The sequence below is a fragment of the Indicator indicator genome, chromosome 26 (assembly GCF_027791375.1).
Source record: "Indicator indicator isolate 239-I01 chromosome 26, UM_Iind_1.1, whole genome shotgun sequence".
Classification (NCBI taxonomy): Eukaryota; Metazoa; Chordata; class Aves; order Piciformes; family Indicatoridae; genus Indicator; species Indicator indicator.
The window spans coordinates 5,061,502-5,078,757 of record NC_072035.1 but is presented as its reverse complement, the minus strand read 5'-3'; the positions used below and the strand labels follow the sequence as shown (position 1 = coordinate 5,078,757).

Below are 17,256 nucleotides of genomic sequence, written 5' to 3'. Positions count from 1 at the left end.
TGACACATGTTCTGGAAGGTGCTTGAAATCTGCTTGAGCTTGTAAGCTGGTCCACCTGAGTTGCTGGGGAGCTTATGTTGGGGAGTGGTTATTCCACATCAAGAGTCCATGCATCTTCATCCAAAGTTCCTGTTGCTGATTCCTGTCAAATCCTGGATCCTACAACATTGTCTCATCTGCTGGGCAAGGAGTACCTGGCCTAGTATGAATATCCTCAGTAATTCCTTTGCCTGTTTTTCTTCTCAGTGGGGTCTTCCAGCTCTCTCAGTTCTGGAGGCTCATTCACCGGCAGGCACTTGGCAGTGGGAACTGGTGGGGATGCCGTGGAAGGGCCCTCAAGTCTCCGGTACACTTTTGCTGATGCCATCACTGCCAACCTGGAAGGTGCTGTCACGTTTGAGGCCCCAGAGCTGCCCGAGGAGACGCTGATGGAGGTGAGTACAAACCAGGGACTTGTTAGGGGCAAGGATGGGGGAATGGAGCTGGCTGGAGAGCGTGAGAAGTGCGGTGTGTCAGTGACTGCCTGCTGCATGGTGCTGGGCAGCAGTACAGCCTCTGCGGAAAGGAGCTGAAAACAGTCACCCTGGCACTTGTGCTGCTGATGGAGGTGGGGGGACACCACGTTCTGTACTAGAACAGCTGACCAGATTGTTGAGCTGAAAGGCTGCCAGGCTCCACTTCTCTGCAGGCTGAGGACAGGCTGAAGTAGAGCAAATGCTTTTGTAGCTGAGATATATTTGAAATGTAGGTCAGGCTGCCCATTTGTGGCACAGGTGGGAGGCAGGTTTAGTCACAGTTTAGCTCTGCTCTTGAGAACCTCCTTGGGCTGTGTGGGGCTGAGGAAGGCTCTTTTGTGTCTGAATTTTGCTGGTGTTGGTAAAAGCCCCAAGATACCCACAGAGACATGCATGCATTGTTTCAGGGATGTGGCTTTGCTCTTCTACTTGCGTTTTTTTTCCTAGCACAATATTGGGTCAACTTTACATTGAATTGCATTCATTTGCTTCATCACATGCAGAGCCACAGAGCTAAGGACTTTGAGCATTGATGTGATTGCAATAGTACTGAATTTAACTGAGCATCCTACCTGTGTGAGGTCCCAGAGGTATGGGGCCCTGCCAGCTGCTGCTGCTTTGGATATTGGTCTGAAGTGTCCTGAGTATCAGCTTGATCTTGTTAGTCACACTCAGCTCAGCTTCTGTGTCTGTAATGAGTCATTTGGGTCCAGTCATCATTTCTGCTGAGCACAGTAATCCATTAGCAAGTCATAAAACCTTTACAGCAGATTTCAAGACCCCTTTGTGCTCCGTGGAGTTGGCCAGAATGCAGACCTGGCAGATCTCCTGATTTCTGCTGATTATTTCAGGGCATTGAAATCTTCTGTTTAGGCACCCTTGTTTGTCTTGAGAAAAGCTGTTGAAGTCAGATGGGTGGTTCTTCCATCTTTTGTAAAAAGTTTCATTAGGTGCAGACAAGGCAAACTGAAGGCTGGGATTTAGTTTCTTTTGCAGTGCTTTAAAAACAATACAGAAGTGGCTGGGGAAGGAAAGACTCTTGTGACAGCAAACAGGCCATGAATGCCAGCACCGTGAATGGAAGCTGACTGTATAAGCAGGCAAGGACTGTGCATTGGTTAGAGGTACTAGGGTGAGACCTGCCAGATCTCAGCAGTTTCCTGCTCTGCCACAAACCTCTTGTATGACTTGGCAATTACTTAATCTCCAAGTTCCTCCTCTGCTTTTAAATAAAATAGAGGATGATAGAGATAACATTTCTTACCTTACTGGACTGCCCAGGTAGCAAGGTAATGGGAGAGGAGATTCATATTTCAGATAGTCAAAGCTGCCTTAGCAGCAAAGAGCCTGAGCCAGTGAATGAAAAACAAAAGCATGAAAAACTTGAGAATGGGGGAGGGGGTTGATAATTTCACGTAGGAAACCTCCTTACCAGCCCCCTTTGAGAGAACTGGGCCAATGAGTATTTGAAGATCAAGCACGTTAGCCACTTCTCTAGAGAGAGAGTACAAACAATGATCCAGGCAGCAGTTCGTTTTCTGGGACCCACAAGCATTCAGTTTTTCCACAAATACTGACTTCCCAAAAATGTTTTCAGCGACTTGAGCAATGCAGCTGCTTGGAAATGGGATAATCCTCTTTGAGCTGTAATAGCAGAGGAAAACCTGCTTTGAAATGAACATAGCACTTGGGGTATGTGCCACTCACTGAAGTGGCAAGCAGTTGCAGGTAAAAGGTTGTCCTTGATGTCCCTTCAGAGGACCTCACCCAGGGCTCACTGCACTGAACTGGGAGGATGTGAAGACCAAAGGCTAAGTGAGGGCTAGGCTGTAGGATGGGACACACTGTTTGCAGTTTGCTGTGGCACAGGAGATTGTCACTTAGGAAGTCTACACCCACTTTGAGTTTTGTACCAGCATTGCTATGGTAGGGACCAGACTGGGCCTGTGATGCAGATGGTCTCTCCCTCTTCCTTGGCTGAGTTCTGAAAGAATCCCATGGAGCTGGGATCTTCCTTGAGAAGGGGGTATGTAATTTTGGAGCAAGTCTCATCAGCTTCTCCAGGGAGCTGACTGGAAATTTCTGGCCTGGGGCTGTTGCTTGCTGCTGTTTCTGTGGAGGAGCAACTGGTGTGGTGTGGGGAGTTCAGGGCTGAGTTTGGCTGTCCCTGCTCGAAGCAGAAATGTAGGGGAGGTTGGGGCCCAGGTGGAATGAGTCACTGGCACAGCTCTAGGTGAGCAGCTCTCCCTGGCCTGCCAGCTTCCCCTCCGTAACCCTGACGGTGGCATCCCTTCAACAGCAAGAGCACACTGACATCCTGCGCAGCCTCCGCTTCACCCTGGCCTTTGTCCACTACGTGATGGAAATCGCCGCCCTGAAGGGCAGCTCCAGCGAGATGAGCAGCTCGGTGACAGCTGAGTACCAGCTGCAGGAGAGTGTGGTGGCTGACCAGATCAGCCTCCTCAGCAGGGAGTGGAGGTAAGGACCCAGGAGGGAGCTGCCCAGCTTCCACCTCTTCTCTCACTCCTTCCCTGTCCTCCTGTGCCACCAGACACTTAGCACTGTCCCTTCACTGCTGGCTCTGCGCTGTGCTTTCCTTGCAGCTACGCAGAGCAGCTCGTGCTGTACTTGAAGGTAGCAGAGCTTCTGTCCTCGGGGCTGCAGATGGCCATAGAGCAGATCAAAGCTGGCAAGCTGTGCCTCTCCTCCACCGTCAAGCAAGGTAAGGGGCTGCTGGGCACGTGGCACAAGGATTAAAAGTATACAGAGGGCATGGAGGGGGTCAATTGAATGTGAGCCCCCCGCACCGGTATGCCCAGGGGCTTATTTCTTATTGTCCCCTTGCACAGCTGGGTCTTTTTAATTCACACTGAGGGGAATGTTCCTCTCTTCACATAGACTGTCTGAAAACTCCTTCCTTAATGCCCCTCTGAGAATCTTCAGCACAAATTAGTGAGAGGAGAACATCCCTTATCTGATTCCTGGTACCTCTCTCTCAGGTATTTATTTGTGCTTGATGTAAGCCCAACTCAATTACACAGTGTGTGTCCTAGGAAGTGCTTACTTGGCAAATGGAGACCTGTCTTGGCACTGATGATTTTTCAAATTAAACAAAAACACAGGAAGTAAAATACTGGTAATGCCAGAGTCACTTCTTTGCTAGTGTTACAGCCTTGCATTTGCATCTGACTGGCTGGCTTGTGAATGCCACCTGGATGTGATTCAGTGAGCAGAAAAAAAATAATGTTCAAATTACTACCATCTAAATAATTTTTAAAGCTACCATTGTAATACTACTGAGGGAGCTTTTTGAAGTACTTGAAGTACTTGACCCACCAGCTACCTTCTTCAAGAGCCTGGTTTTTGAAAGCACTCCTGGTGCCTTGGGATGGGGTGTAAGAAAAAAAAAAAATGTTGAATACAGGGAGCACACATAGGTTGTAGCAGGCAATATGGAGCAAGATACACAGGTTTAGCTATGTGTCTTCCATGAGTTCAGGCTCACAGGGAAGTTGTCATAGCCCCAATAAATTACTGCTTTTCAGCACTGATTACAGCTTCTGTGTTTGTAGTGTCATTTGCCTTTCAGTGTGTGGCAGTTGGGCAAGGCTGCCTTGCCTTGTTTCTCTCCCCACTAAATGCTGCTCCCTTGAGGTTTTTCAGGGCACAATGAGGACAAGAGGATTTTCAAGGTATTTGTTTCTCATGTATATGGAAGAAGCAGGGAAGCACGATGGGACACTGCCTTGGAGTGTCCTTGGGCAGCGTGTGCCAGACAGGATCCCTACCCCCAGCCCATCCTCTTTTTCCTGACAGGAAAGCTCTGGGCACAGCTCAGAGCTTTGGCTGAATTCCACAGAGGGCGGATATTGCTGTATTTGTCTGTTTGTTTAGTTCTTAAGTAGCCTCTCTTGACTCTAATGAAATGTTTTGTTTCACTCTCCTGATGTAACCCACAAGCTTTGGGGTTCCACTCCCTCTGAAATTCTTTCTGAGCAAGGCTGATCTGACAGTGTGACCCTGACAGGGTTATGCTTCTGTGCCTCAGTCCTTTTCAGTGATGAAGAGTTAGAGCAGCCTTCCTTCCTGGAGGCAGTCTCTTCTCTGGTGCTCTGCCTGGGAAGGATAGATGTCATCATAGGGCCTGGCTATCACCTGAGATTGCCCCTCTGCAGCATAGCTGAGAGAGGCTGGTCCATGGTATGGGTTGATTTGTCTCCCCCAGGAGCAGGTCATTCAGCATGAGGATCTTCAAACATGCACAAAGCACTCAGTACTCCTCAGCTGTTGGTGGGCGTTTGTACTCAGCACTTTGCACATCTGTGTAATACATCTGTGTGCTCAGTACTTCAGTACATCTCCCTAGGCATGCAGGAGGGACACTCAAGCCTGTGGCTTCCATTTTGGATCATTACTGAATCCTCATATTTGATTCCTGATTCTGTCCCATCACCTTCCCATACAAGCTGTGGCAGTTGGGGAAAGGAGAGGCCCGTTCTGGGACAGCAGAGTCCCAAGAGAGATTCCCTTGGTGAGTGCTGCTCACCCACACTCAGCTCCAGCAGCTACCACATGCAGGTCAGGTCCCTCTTCACAGCGTGAAGGAGCAGAAGCTCTGTATCTGGCATGTCCATTGCTGCCGGTGGTGCGTGAGACATCCTGCACGGTGCAGACTGCTCTCTGCCTTCTGGCAGCTGAAGGAAACAAAAAGAGACCTGGCCTCAGGTGAACTAGGTGTACGTGTGGGCTTTGCCATGTGCAGGCTGGTAACCAGGGAAGGTGACAGAGGAAAGGAAAAAGACCCTGTCAGTGCAGCAGGTACTCTCCTGCCAGTCTTGGCTTTAACTGAACCCTGATGTTCTGAAGTTACTCAGCTGGGGTCACGTGTGTGGAATTTAGGAGGTAGAAGTAACCCCTAAAGCATTTCTTTCTTCCACTCTAGTTGTGAAGAAGCTGAATGAGCTTTATAAATCCAGTGTATCATCCTGCCACTGCCTCAACATGAGACTCCAGAGGTTCTTCTTGGACAAGCAGAAACTCATGGATCGGATCAACAGCATCACGGCAGAGAAGCTCATCTTCAGCTATGCTGTGCAAATGGTAATAACCACACAGTGCCTGGGAACTCTTGGGCATTGATGGTCCCTGCTGGTGGCTTTAGCAGATGGTTTTACTTATGATGATATGTGCAGCCTCCCAGGGCTGGGTGATGGAAATGTTCAGGCTGTTGAGGAGCCATGCTGGAAAAGTAACCTCTTGGCATGGGCTTGTTGCCTGCAGGTTCAGTCTGCAGCCCTGGATGAGATGTTCCACCACAGAGAGGACTGTGCACAGAGGTACCACAAGGCTCTGCTGCTGATGGAGGGGCTGCTGAACATCATCACTGAACAGGGAGACATAGAAAACATCAATAAATGTGAGTGTTCAGTGACTTTTTTTTTTTCCCTTCCTGCTAGAACATGCATTTTTCTAGTTGCATGGATCAGAAATTTCAGTACCCAGCACGCTTCATTCCGTTGGCTTACATCTTGGTGGACATAACAGAGATCTCTTGGCGTGTTTTAGCTCCTTGCAGCCTAGTCTGCTGCTTTCCCAGCAGGAAAACTGTTAGAAATGCAGGTCACTGTTCTGAGCCATGTTTTGAGAGCTTCCCATGTAGAGCGATTGCTTTGTTGGAGCTTTCCATGTGTGAAAGAACTTGCTGAAGGAAGTGGTTTGGCAACAGCAGGAGCCTAGGTTTGGATTCCAGAGAGAACCATCCCTCTGACTGCACAGAGCACATGGGAACGTGGAACTGCAGTGGCTGTCGGGCAGAGATGGCTGAGCAGCGCAGCGAAGGCTCCCTCCAATGTCTTCTGAAACAGGGCTGCTCACCCGTCTGGTTCCCCAGCCCCAGGCCTTCATGAAGACAGCAGCAGACAAGTAGTTTTCTCCTCAGCAAGTAGCAGTGAAAGCTGAATCCTTGCCTCCTTGCTATTTTTTGGCTGGCTTTGCTGGAGACAGATGGACCCTTCTGTCTTCTGCTCCAAGCTGTCAATTCTCTTGTGCTCTGCCTTTGTCCAGGGGATGTTATTCTCTGCTGCTGTAGGCTCTGCAGCTCCATGTGGAGTGGGAAGGGCTGACCTCACTTGCTCTGAGTGCGCTTGCCCTGCCCTTATGGCTGGGATTTAGTCACCTCTGGCATCTCTTTCTGTGGGTGCCTGGGATGGGGGATAGCCATCGTCTGCTAGAGCTGCTTAGCCTTGGCTCTGCTCAGCCTCAGCTGAGCCAGCCCATCCACAATGGTCCCCGAAGGCATCAGCATGGCTGAAGGGAGAGGCTGCAGCTGGCAAACCAAGCCCTGCCTCTCCCCTCTGCTGCCCACCCAACGCTGTGCCTGGGCCGGCGGCCAGCGAGCTGCCAGCCCGCTCGAGGCGTCCGCGTGGGCAGAGCTCTCGGAGAGGTAATGAGAGAAGAGATTTTTGGCTCAGGGGCAATCAGTCAGTTAATTATCACCAGCTTTCACAGCTGACAGGAGGCTCACTGGAGGGGAGTAAAAGGAGTTTTGGCAGGTGCTGCATGATACTGGAGGGCTCTGAATAGGGACACTAAGTAGTTTCTGTTGTACCATTTCTTACCAAACCTAATCACTTCTTTTGTCTGGAGGTGCAGTTAATGCTTCTAATAGATTTCTTTTCCCAGTTGATACCCTGGTATTCCCAGGTTTACCTTATGTTCCAGTTTCCTGATTGAGTTGTTCTCTGGTAGGTTGCAGTGGGTATGCTTTTAGTTTTAGACATCGGGTTCATGATTCCTAATTTCTGAGAAGTAGAACGGTTAACGTAGAAATACAGCAAGTCTTCATTTGAGAGGAAATAATTCCACCAGTCATTTAGCTTTTGAGAGAGTCTTGAGCTCAGACAATGACAGTCTGTAGCACAGCTTTCAGTGTTGGATATCCAATTATTCAACACTTAAACCTTCCTTCCCTAGGATGCTGTTTGTGGTCAGATCCTTGCCTGCTCTGAATCAGCGCCTGGTAACAATTCTCTGCTTAGATTTGCTGAGGTCCTGCCTTTGGTTAGTTGGGTTTGTTGGGGTTTTTTATGTGGTGTTTTTTGTAATTTGCAGTGTTTTGATAACCTCTATATTGCCATGCACTGAGAATTCATCTCTCCTGTTGTTTCTTTCCCAGGTAAACTGTGCATCGAGCGCAGGCTGTCGGCTCTGCTGTCAGGGTTCTGTGCCTGATTTCAGTGGTGTTCTTCACGTGTCCCTCCAGCTCATCACTTGCTTTCCCATGGCCTGCTGCTGCTGTGCTGGGAAACCATTTTGGTAGTAGGAGACCTGGAGGACGAACTGCTCCATGTTTTGTACTTTGACCTTTTGGGAAGCCGTTCCGCAGACTGGGATTCCTTGGCGGGGATGTGACACTGCAGCAAGCACAGATGCTCCCCGGCCCAAAGGCCCGGGCAAAGATGTCACCCATGTGGAAAGGTTTCCCTCCCTGGCAGAGGGGAGGAAGGATAGAAGTCTGCTTCTTCCCAGCACTTTGAAGGATAAGACTGCTGCCTGTCCCTCTTGCTTAAGAACAGGGTATTCCAGTGCTGTGTCCATTGCAGGCAATGGATGTGCAGAAACTGCTGGCTTCAGTTAACGTTGGAGGGTGTCATTCAGAATTCAAGGCCAGTTTGTGTTCTTTCTCCTGTCCCAGCTGAGAGCCAGGCATCTGCAAGCTTCCTGGTGCCCTGAAGCTCCCCTCCTTCCTCTCCTTCATCCCTCTTCAGACGCGTTTATGCCTTGGAGTGCTTACTGAATGGCAGAGAGGAGGGAGTCGGCTCCCTTTTGCCTGAGCGTTGCTGAAGCAGCTCCCACCTCCTGCAGCCTTGCCCGCGGGGCCGCCGCCGCGCCGCCGCCGGGAGGTTTGCCTGTCCCGCGGCTGCCTGCCTGCATGGGAAAGAGACTGCGCAGGGAGCGGGAGGACAGCAGCGGCTGCGACGCTCCTGTCTTTGTGAGAAGCCAAAACAAATCCGTTCCTCCCTCGATCCCCCAGGCTCAGCGGGATCCGTGTGGAAGACTGGTGGCTGTTCAGCTCGGGCTGTCAGACAGTACATATCTGCCAGGAGGAGGCGTCGGCACCGTCCTGCTTTCAGCTCCCCTTTCCCCACCCCCAGACTGAAAACACTAGCTTTGTGAATCAAAGGAGCACTTTACACACTACGGGAACTTTGGAGAAGTTGACTTTGCATCACACAACAACCCAGGAACATCACGACTGTTAGGAATGCTGTTGTTTTTATTCCTTTCCTTGCTTCCTGGTTGTTTTATTGCACTACGTGTGTGCATCTATTAATATGTATTCCTGAGGGGGAATAGATGTTGATAGAGCTGTAGCTGGTTTGTGTGTAACTGTATGTATTTAACTGTACTGTATCTCGTGAGCGTGAGGCAAGAAAAGCACTGCAGAGCCTGTGCTGTTCCTCCTCCATAACCAGGCAAAGCTGACTTGCAGTCTGGCAGTACCAAGATTTGTTTTGGTTTAGGTTCTTTTGCTTTCTTGTTTTTTTTTGTGTTTTTTTTTTTTATTTAAATGTTCTTTTAAGGACAGTCAACATAAAGCTCCATGCTTCTGAAGAGCTCAAGAACAGGTGTTAAGATCCTACACACTTACAAATTGGAAATGCTTTTTTTTTTTTCTAAGAGAAGTTTTATTTGCTGCTTCATGTGGTTTGTTGGTTTAGTTGTTTTTTTTTTTTAAGAACTCTTTTGTTGTGTTCAGTTTTACATTCAGCATTTCTTGTAAGGAGACTCTGTAGCCAAATGAGACTGCAGGTAGAGTGGCTGGAGTTCTGGTTGAGATGCTGTGAGCATGTGTGAGAGGAGAGCTGGCTGCCTTCCGTCTGCGTGAGAGTGTGTGTCTTAATTTATCAGTCATGGCAGTATTTCGGTAGTGCTGGGCAGGAAAGTATCTATGAAAGCAACTTGAAACCTCAGGCTTTGTTTTTGGGGATCCAAAAATAATTTGCACACGGTGGTTAAGTCCTCACTGCTTCTTTTTTTTTTGTTTGGTTGGTTGGTGGTTTTTTTTTTTCTCGACATTGGCACATTCGGTGGGATTCTTTACAAGGGTTGCAGGAGCAAATTAATTGACTTTGGAGCTGGCATCATCTTTGGCAATGTAGGTGTTTCTGATCTGAAACGCCAGCAGAGAAAATCCAAAGATACTTCCAGTTGCCCCAGCCAGGGAAGTTCAAGGGTGGCTTTCAAAAATGCTTCAGTACTGGGCTGCTGTTGCACCCTACGTTCACAGCCTGCTGCTTCTGTGGCTGTTTGTGCTTGTGCCTGGGAAAAAAAGACAGAAGACAAAATCAACCAACCAACTCCCCCAGCCTGTGGACAGAAATGCTGAGGAGACCCAGACTGCTTCCAAAAGGCTTTTGCCAGTTCTGCAAAGGGCTATGCTGCAGGCAGGAGCGGGGCAGCAGAAGGCAGCAGGGAAGCACTAAGCCAGAACCCGACTCTGCAATACAGACCCTGCTAGCATCCCGAGCCCTCCCAGCACTTCCCCCCCCCCCCTACACAGAGCCTCCCACTGAGGAGCAGAGCCCAGGATCCACATCCCTGCCGCGGGTGTCAGGATCACTGCGCGTGTGGCAAGCTCAGCACTAACCTTCTGGCTGTACTTCGTTACTTGAATGTATCAAAGTCGTCCACATTCAGTGTCTAAAAGTCTATATTGCTCCAAAAAGTGGTGGTTTACAGACCTACAACCAATATATATGTCTGTGTTTGTGTATATACATGCAAGGAGGTGTATGTGTGTGTGTGTGTGTATGTGTGCATAGCTATGTGGTTACACACACAAACACAAACGTGTATATATCTGTTTTCTCTCAATACTTGAAACTTAGCCACTGTGCTTGAATTAAAAAAAAAAAAAGAGAAAAAAAAAAAAGGAAAAAAAATACACAAAAAACCACCAAAAAAATTAAAAGAAAAAAACCCTACCTAAAACAGGAGGGAAAAAAAAAAAAGAAAATTTATTTTGCCATCACTTTGGTGACTTTTTTTTTTTTTCAATCTAGCTGCATGTAGCGTGAAACCAACTTTTTTTGGTGACAAAATATTTATTGCTTTGTAGACAATAAGATATGGAGAAAAAAAAAAAAAAAGAGGAAAAAAGACCCCAAAAACGAACTCCCCAACCTTGTTGAAGTTGCTAGTGTAGTCCACCTGCTATTGCCATGGCTTTGTTACCGTTGCAGCGTTCGTGTCCTTAGTGTCTTTAAGAGATTTCAAGAAACCTCAGTCTGATAAACATGGATCTTCAGGTTTGTGAGAGAGGATGATGATGATGTTGTTGTTTTTAAGGTAATGCTTGATACTTTGTCAACAGGTTTTTTTTATTTGTGTTTTGTGTGACTTTTTCTCCTTTTTTTTTTTTGGCTTTAAATTGTACAATACCAATTTAAGAGAATAAACTCGATTTGAAATTGTTAGTGGCTTGTACTTGATAATTCCCCTTGGAATCACAGAATTGTTGAGGCTGGAAAAGACCTCTGAGCTCATCAAGTCCAGCCTATGACCTAACACCACAACATCAGCTAAACCATGCCACCAACTGCCACATCCAATCTTTTCTTAAAGACCTCCAGTGATGGCAACTCCACCACCTCCCTGGGCAGTCCATTCCAGTGCCTAGAAGTGCAGTATCTGAGTAAGATATTGGATGTGTTTGGTTCTGCCAGCTTTAACTTTCAAGTGATAAAATGCTCTTAATCCCTCTTCACAGAGGGTAAAGCCTGGGACAAAACAAGCCCTAAATCCACAGATGAAGCTTTTGAATTTGGGAAAGTTTCTTGGAGCTGCAGTCACTGGTTCACCTCTCCCTGTGAAACCTGGTGATGCTCTCCTCTTGCTGCTATTAAACAGGAGTTGATGGCAGACATTTCCCTTCCAACTAGTTGGACACTTGAACTTCTCTCATGTTTCAGTGTTTGCAAGATCAGTCTGTTGGAGCTGTTCATTGTTTGGCTCTCCACCCAAAGGAGCTGCAGCAGGGGTGTCTGATGGACATGTGGACTGGGTGGGTGTAGGTTCCTGGTTGTGCTTTTGGGAGACTTTAATCATGCATTATTTTAAACTTCAGCTTGTTTTTTTTTTCAATAGAATCAGGAAACTTGTTACTTTACGAGAGAGAACTTCAAGGTGAAATGTGAGTAACATGGTAGGATTTGGGTGTTTTTAATGGAGATGATATTTCCCTGGCATGCCTGCAATTGTAGTTTGACCAGGATGGCAGAGGGCTTTGCTTTCTCATGCCTGCTTTTGCTACACAAGAACTCACTGAATGTGGTAGAAAGTACAAGAAGGGTGCTGTGAGCATTTCATAGTCACAGAATGCATTGGGTTGGAAGGCACCCTTGAAGGTCACCTTCTCCAACCCCCCTTGCAGTCAGCAGGGACATTTTTAACTAGATCAGGATGCTCAGGGCCCCATCAAGTTGGACCTTGAATGTCTCCAGGGATGGGGCCTCCACTATATCTGTGGGCAACCAGTTCCAGTATTCCACTACTCTCATTGTGAAGAACCTTCTCCTACTGTCCAACCTAAATCTACCCTGCTCTAGTTTAAAACCATTGCCCCTTGGCCTTATCACTACAAACCCTTCTAAACAGACCCTTCCCAGCCTTCCTCTAGGTCCCCATTTGTCATGATTTTGGTTGCAAGACCCTGGTAGTCCATGCTCTGCTGGATGAGAACACTCTTAGATGGAAAGCTAGGGGCTGAGACTTGTCCTGAATTAATTCATCCAGTCCTTCCATTCTTACAGCAGCTTCAGCAACAGAAGTGTAAACTTGTAGAAGCTGAATACCACCATTCCACCAAACATTTCCCAAAACTACACTTGCTGGACTGTGTGTGTTGTTGGCCAGGAGCATCCCTGGGGATAGCGCTGCCTGCCAGCCCCTGTGTGACTCAGCACCACCCCACACAGCTCTGGGCCTCTATTGTGGCTTGGTAGGAAAAGACCCTGTTGCAAAATCTGAACTTACCCTGAGCTGGAATTGTTGTGTTTTTAATTGCTCAGCCCTATTTATAATTTCTGTTTCCTGGCCCCCCTGCCTTTCCCCCCAGAGGGAACTGGCCACCATGTGTTCACTCCGTGAGAACAGTCCTGCCTGGCAACACTGGGCTCTGCTCACTTGCGTTTACACTGACGCAGGCACAAGGAGACTCACTTCCCTCTCCCTGCAGAGCTGCCCCCCAGCAGTGGCATCAGTGTTGGGGACAACACTGAGAAGGGAATCATTTTAGTTGGAAAAGCCCTTTAAGATCATGGAGTCCAAGCATTCTCTAGGAAAATCCGGTGCTAAAGCATGGGCTTCAGCACCACATCTCTGCATCTTTTAAACATCTCTAGGAACAGGAATTCAACCACCTCCCTGGGGAGCCTGTTCCAGTGTCTGAGAACCCTTTCAGTGAAGAAGGTTCTTCTGATATCCAACCTAAACCACCCCAGGTGCAGCTTGAGACCATATCCTCTCCTATCACTCCTTACTAGAGATGAGACTGACCTCTGCCTGGCTCTTTTCAGGGAGTGGTAGAGAGCAATGAAGTCTCCCCTCAGCCTCTTTTTCTCTGGACTAAACAACCTCAGTCCCCTTGGCTGCCCCTCATAAGACCTATTCTCCAGACCCTTCACCAGCTTTATTGCTCTTAAATGTGGTTGCCCTTAAATTAAAAGCAGTGAAAACATCATGGTGGTACAACCTAGGCAAGAGCCTATGGCAGCCTTTGGACAGCTGGTCAGAGCTAAATAAATATAAATGCTGGTGTGGTTTGAAATCTGGCAGCTCAGTATATTTGGATCTTTATTCTTGGGGGGGGGGTGTTTGTGGGGTGTTTTGGGGGGGTTTTGTGGGTTTCAATATGTAAAGCCCCCTTTTGTGGAGAAACTCGTGTGTGGGCTCCCTGTGACATGGGATTGTGGTAAAGAACATACAAAGTTTCTGATGCTGAGAGGAAGGGAAGGGTTGGTTTGCAGCTGCCTGTGAAGAAGTTTAAAGGCTCAGATGGAAAACCTGTAGCCAAGCAAAGACGGACCCCAGTGTGTCCCACACCCATGTGGGTAAGAGAACACTCGGCTGAATCCATGGGACTCAGGCAGCCGAGCAAAGGGGGAAAGTGCTAGCTGGGAAGATGTCAACAACAACAGAAATAAACAGGCTCTTCTAAAAGCACTAAACCATGAGGCTTGGACAGTTTAAAAGCACCAGTGAAAATTGCACAACTCTCTGGCTGTTGGCCGTGAGGTTATGCTGCTGTTGATTCTAGGAGAACACAAACCCAAGCAATTCTTCCAGGGCATTTGGCTTCCTTCCCACAGTTTATATTTAGTTGTTGGTAAGTACGTCAGCAAAAGCATGCTTATTCAACCCTGATGGATCAGAGGTGGCTTAGTGACATCAAGGAAGCAGAAATGGGTGGGTGCATGTTGAACCAAAGCAATACAAGGATCAGACATTCCACTTCTGGTTTAGCAGCTCTGGGGAAGCTTCGTTTCACGAGGAGTTAACTCCTTCACAGCGTAGTTTAGCTCTGCACTCTTTCACCTGACACTGCCTTCCCCTCCTGCAGCAGCACATTGTGCAGGGTTGCAGCACACTCCTGTGTCCTGGCTGATGGTCCTGTTCACCTGAGCTGGAGAGCAGTGGAAGCTGTGATGACTGAAGTGGTTTTGCTGGAGGAGGGCGAAGGGCTGCGTGGCAGCGAGGCAATGTGCCACCCAGGCTCTGCAGGGTAGGAGCTAAGGCTCTCCAGACAAATCCTAGCAGCTGGGTTTATTTAAATTTGTTACCATAAATGTAGTGCTGGTGGTAGGTGCCATTCCCTAGATGAGGAATGGCACGTAGTGCAGGGACACAAACTTCTCTGGGACATTTCTGCTATAAAAAAAAAGCATTTTTAGGGACAATAGAGTCAGAACCAATGCCCCTCCTGGGAGCTGAAGCCTGGCAAGGGACTTGGATGCTTTCAGAAAACTAACTAAATGATGTATTTCTAAGAGTGAGCCTGAGCAAGTCCTGTCAAACACAGGTTCTGCCCTTACTGTGCACAGAGGGTGAGCATCCACATGTTCATGGTTGTTCTTCATGAGCCTTCACTAAGACCTAGATGCTACTATTGGAGATCTCTTGGAGCTGAACACCTCTTGTGTTGTTAAATGTGACTGGTTGCATCCACAATGTGGCTCAGATCCAAAGATGTGGTGCAAGAAGACTCAGCTCCCCAAAAAATCCATTCCCAAGTCTGCAGTGCACAAAACAACACATTGCAGGCCTACAGCACCCAGAAATTGCCCCAGAGAAGCTTTGAGGCTCTTATGAACTAGTTTTGAGCAAGGGTTGATATGTCATTAGGAAAACAAAATTACTATGCCTCAGAAGGTGCCTGAAACCCTATCCCACAGCTCCTCTGCTCCCCAGCTGCACTCACACCTAGAGAGCTTTTCCAAGGCTGGTTTCAGTGCTGAGCAAACTCAACAGCAGTGCTCTCCCTTAAGGCCAAGCAGATTCAGCACCATTTTAGCAGTCCTATCAAACACGTGTGAAGCGGTCTGCTCCTCACACAAACAGCAGGGAACTGTGATCTAATCCTGGCTCTGTGTGTGAGAGGAATGACACCCTGGTTTATTTAGCTCCTGAAGATGTTGGGTGCTCACTGTGCATTGGAAATCCAACCCAAGCAAGGCTTTGCAGATCTGCAATTGCACCTTCTGCTCCACGGCAGAACCTGCAGCCATGTGTCTGGTGTCTTTTTGCTTGAGAGAGACATCCCTGAGGATCTGCCTTCCTAGGGTTGACTCCAACAGAACTGACTGACAGCAGCAACTCTGACAAGTCACTTTAATTTCTCCTTGCCTTTGGTAGCTACGTGTTTGAAGCTAAAATTAAAAAGAAAGAGGCAGCACATGCCATGGCGGGTTGAGAGCAGAGTTTGTGCTGCCTGTTTGAAGCTCCCTTGCTGCTCTTGGAAGGGGTAAGGGACTGGAATGCTGAAGGCTTTTCCCTCGTGGGATATCCATGTAAGTCTTTCTCTCATCCCACCACTGTGTTCCTGTATCAGCTGGGACCTTCTTCGCTCACTCAGATTTAGCTGGAAGGAGCCAAATTCAGAAATCACAGCAGGGAAGGAGGTGGAAGTGTTGGAGGTGGACAGACAGGCAGCGTGACTACATGATCTTCACTTCCCATGGAAATAAAGAGAACAAAAAAAAAAGATCCAGACAGCCTGGCTGAAGCGATAGAGGAATTTGTATTCCCGTTTCCCTTGGCAGCAGCACTGCTCTGTGACAGGAGATCCTTTATCACTTCTCTAAACAAAGTACAGCTGGGACCGTGTGATAAATCTTCCCCTTGCCCCATTCCACTACTGAAATAACTCCTGAGTGTCAGTTCAAAAAAGGACGTGCTGCCATTTCTTCCCCTTATTAGCAGAAACAACAAGGCTGTGCTTGATAATCTGGCTTGCTTGGAAACACCAACCCTTCCATTTTCCATCTGAATGAATAAACGAAGCTCTCTTACTCTAATCTCACAGCATGCCAGGAACCTGCGTCCTATCTGGGTAGCTCCATCCTACAGCACTGAAGCTCGTAGCATTAACAAAAAAGTTTCCAGGTGCATTTGGCTTCTTGGGAGGTACATGCTGCTGCCTGATAAGGTTGCCCGTTGTACTCAGCTTTCCCATGAAGTGCATCACCGCAGAAAGAACTCCTTGCAGAAGACGTGAGCACAACTGCTGCTTGCGAAAGCCGGCTGGAGGAAAACCTGACGGGAATACCAAACCGCAGATGCCTCTGCTTGATAACGGCACAAGCAGGGGCTGCGTGGAAAGGAGGGGACAGGGACCAATGGCACGTTCCTCTGGGAAATGAACCATGAGCTTTTAATGCCAGACCTGTGCTGTCATGTTGAGTACATCCTCCCACTTCTTGTCCTCCTCTCGCTGCGACTGCAGTGCTGTCGGCAGCGCCAGTTTTTGTACGGCAAGAACAGACTGCTTTAGTTACACAGCTAGTGTTTACCACAGGGCTGCACTCCTCAGTCTCCCTTCTCCCTGCTCTCGCTTAATTTAATAACGCCAGAGGCTTTTCGCTCCCGAGGGCCACTGTGCGGCGGGAGGGCTGAGCAGGCGGTGTCCCTCCTCTGTGTCCCTGCACAGCCAGAGGCAGTCCGGGACGCAGAGGTTCGGTTCCTGCCCGTCAGTTGGAAAGCCCCGAGCAGAGCCCGGATCACCTTGTCATCCCTAACTACGCTCACAGAAAGATTTGCTGCCTTGCCGGACGTCCCAGGAAGGGCCTGTCCTGCTCCAAGGCCGGGGACCAGAGGACCCGGCCTTGACACTGACGCGAACGGGTTTATATTATACTTATACTATTACAGGAATGCAATGCCCTATCCGTGTCCCTACGGCGGGAATCTCCGCCACTCCGCATGGAGGCGCAGCAGGATATCTCCCCCGCAAGCCCTGGGGTTACGGCAGAGCTCCGCCTGAGCCCGCTCAGCACGGCCCCGCCCCACAGCACGGCTCCGCCATGTCCCTGCGCGGCTGCCGTAGGGTGGCACGTGGCTGTCTCGCGGCGCGCCCGCGCGGTGGCGTCGCTCCCGTGTAAGTGGCGGCGGGAGGCGCGGGGCTGGGGCTGGCGCTGCGGTGGCCGCGGCTTGTCGCGCTCCGCCCGGAGGACCCTCGGGAACG

The 17,256-nt window shown here is 48.8% G+C and overlaps 1 protein-coding gene across 1 annotated transcript in view; it reads left to right on the top strand.

The window, feature by feature from the left end:
- The window catches only part of ULK1 (unc-51 like autophagy activating kinase 1), an 80,616-nt gene extending 72,257 nt beyond the window's left edge, over positions 1-8,359 (top strand). The window contains exons 23-28 of the mRNA XM_054392953.1: positions 247-434; positions 2,815-2,993; positions 3,119-3,237; positions 5,458-5,615; positions 5,796-5,931; positions 7,690-8,359. Coding sequence (XP_054248928.1) covers positions 247-434; positions 2,815-2,993; positions 3,119-3,237; positions 5,458-5,615; positions 5,796-5,931; positions 7,690-7,745 — 836 coding nt within the window. The 3' untranslated portion in view covers positions 7,746-8,359. The remainder of the gene's footprint in view (positions 1-246; positions 435-2,814; positions 2,994-3,118; positions 3,238-5,457; positions 5,616-5,795; positions 5,932-7,689) is intronic.
- Positions 8,360-17,256: the final 8,897 nt, after the last annotated feature.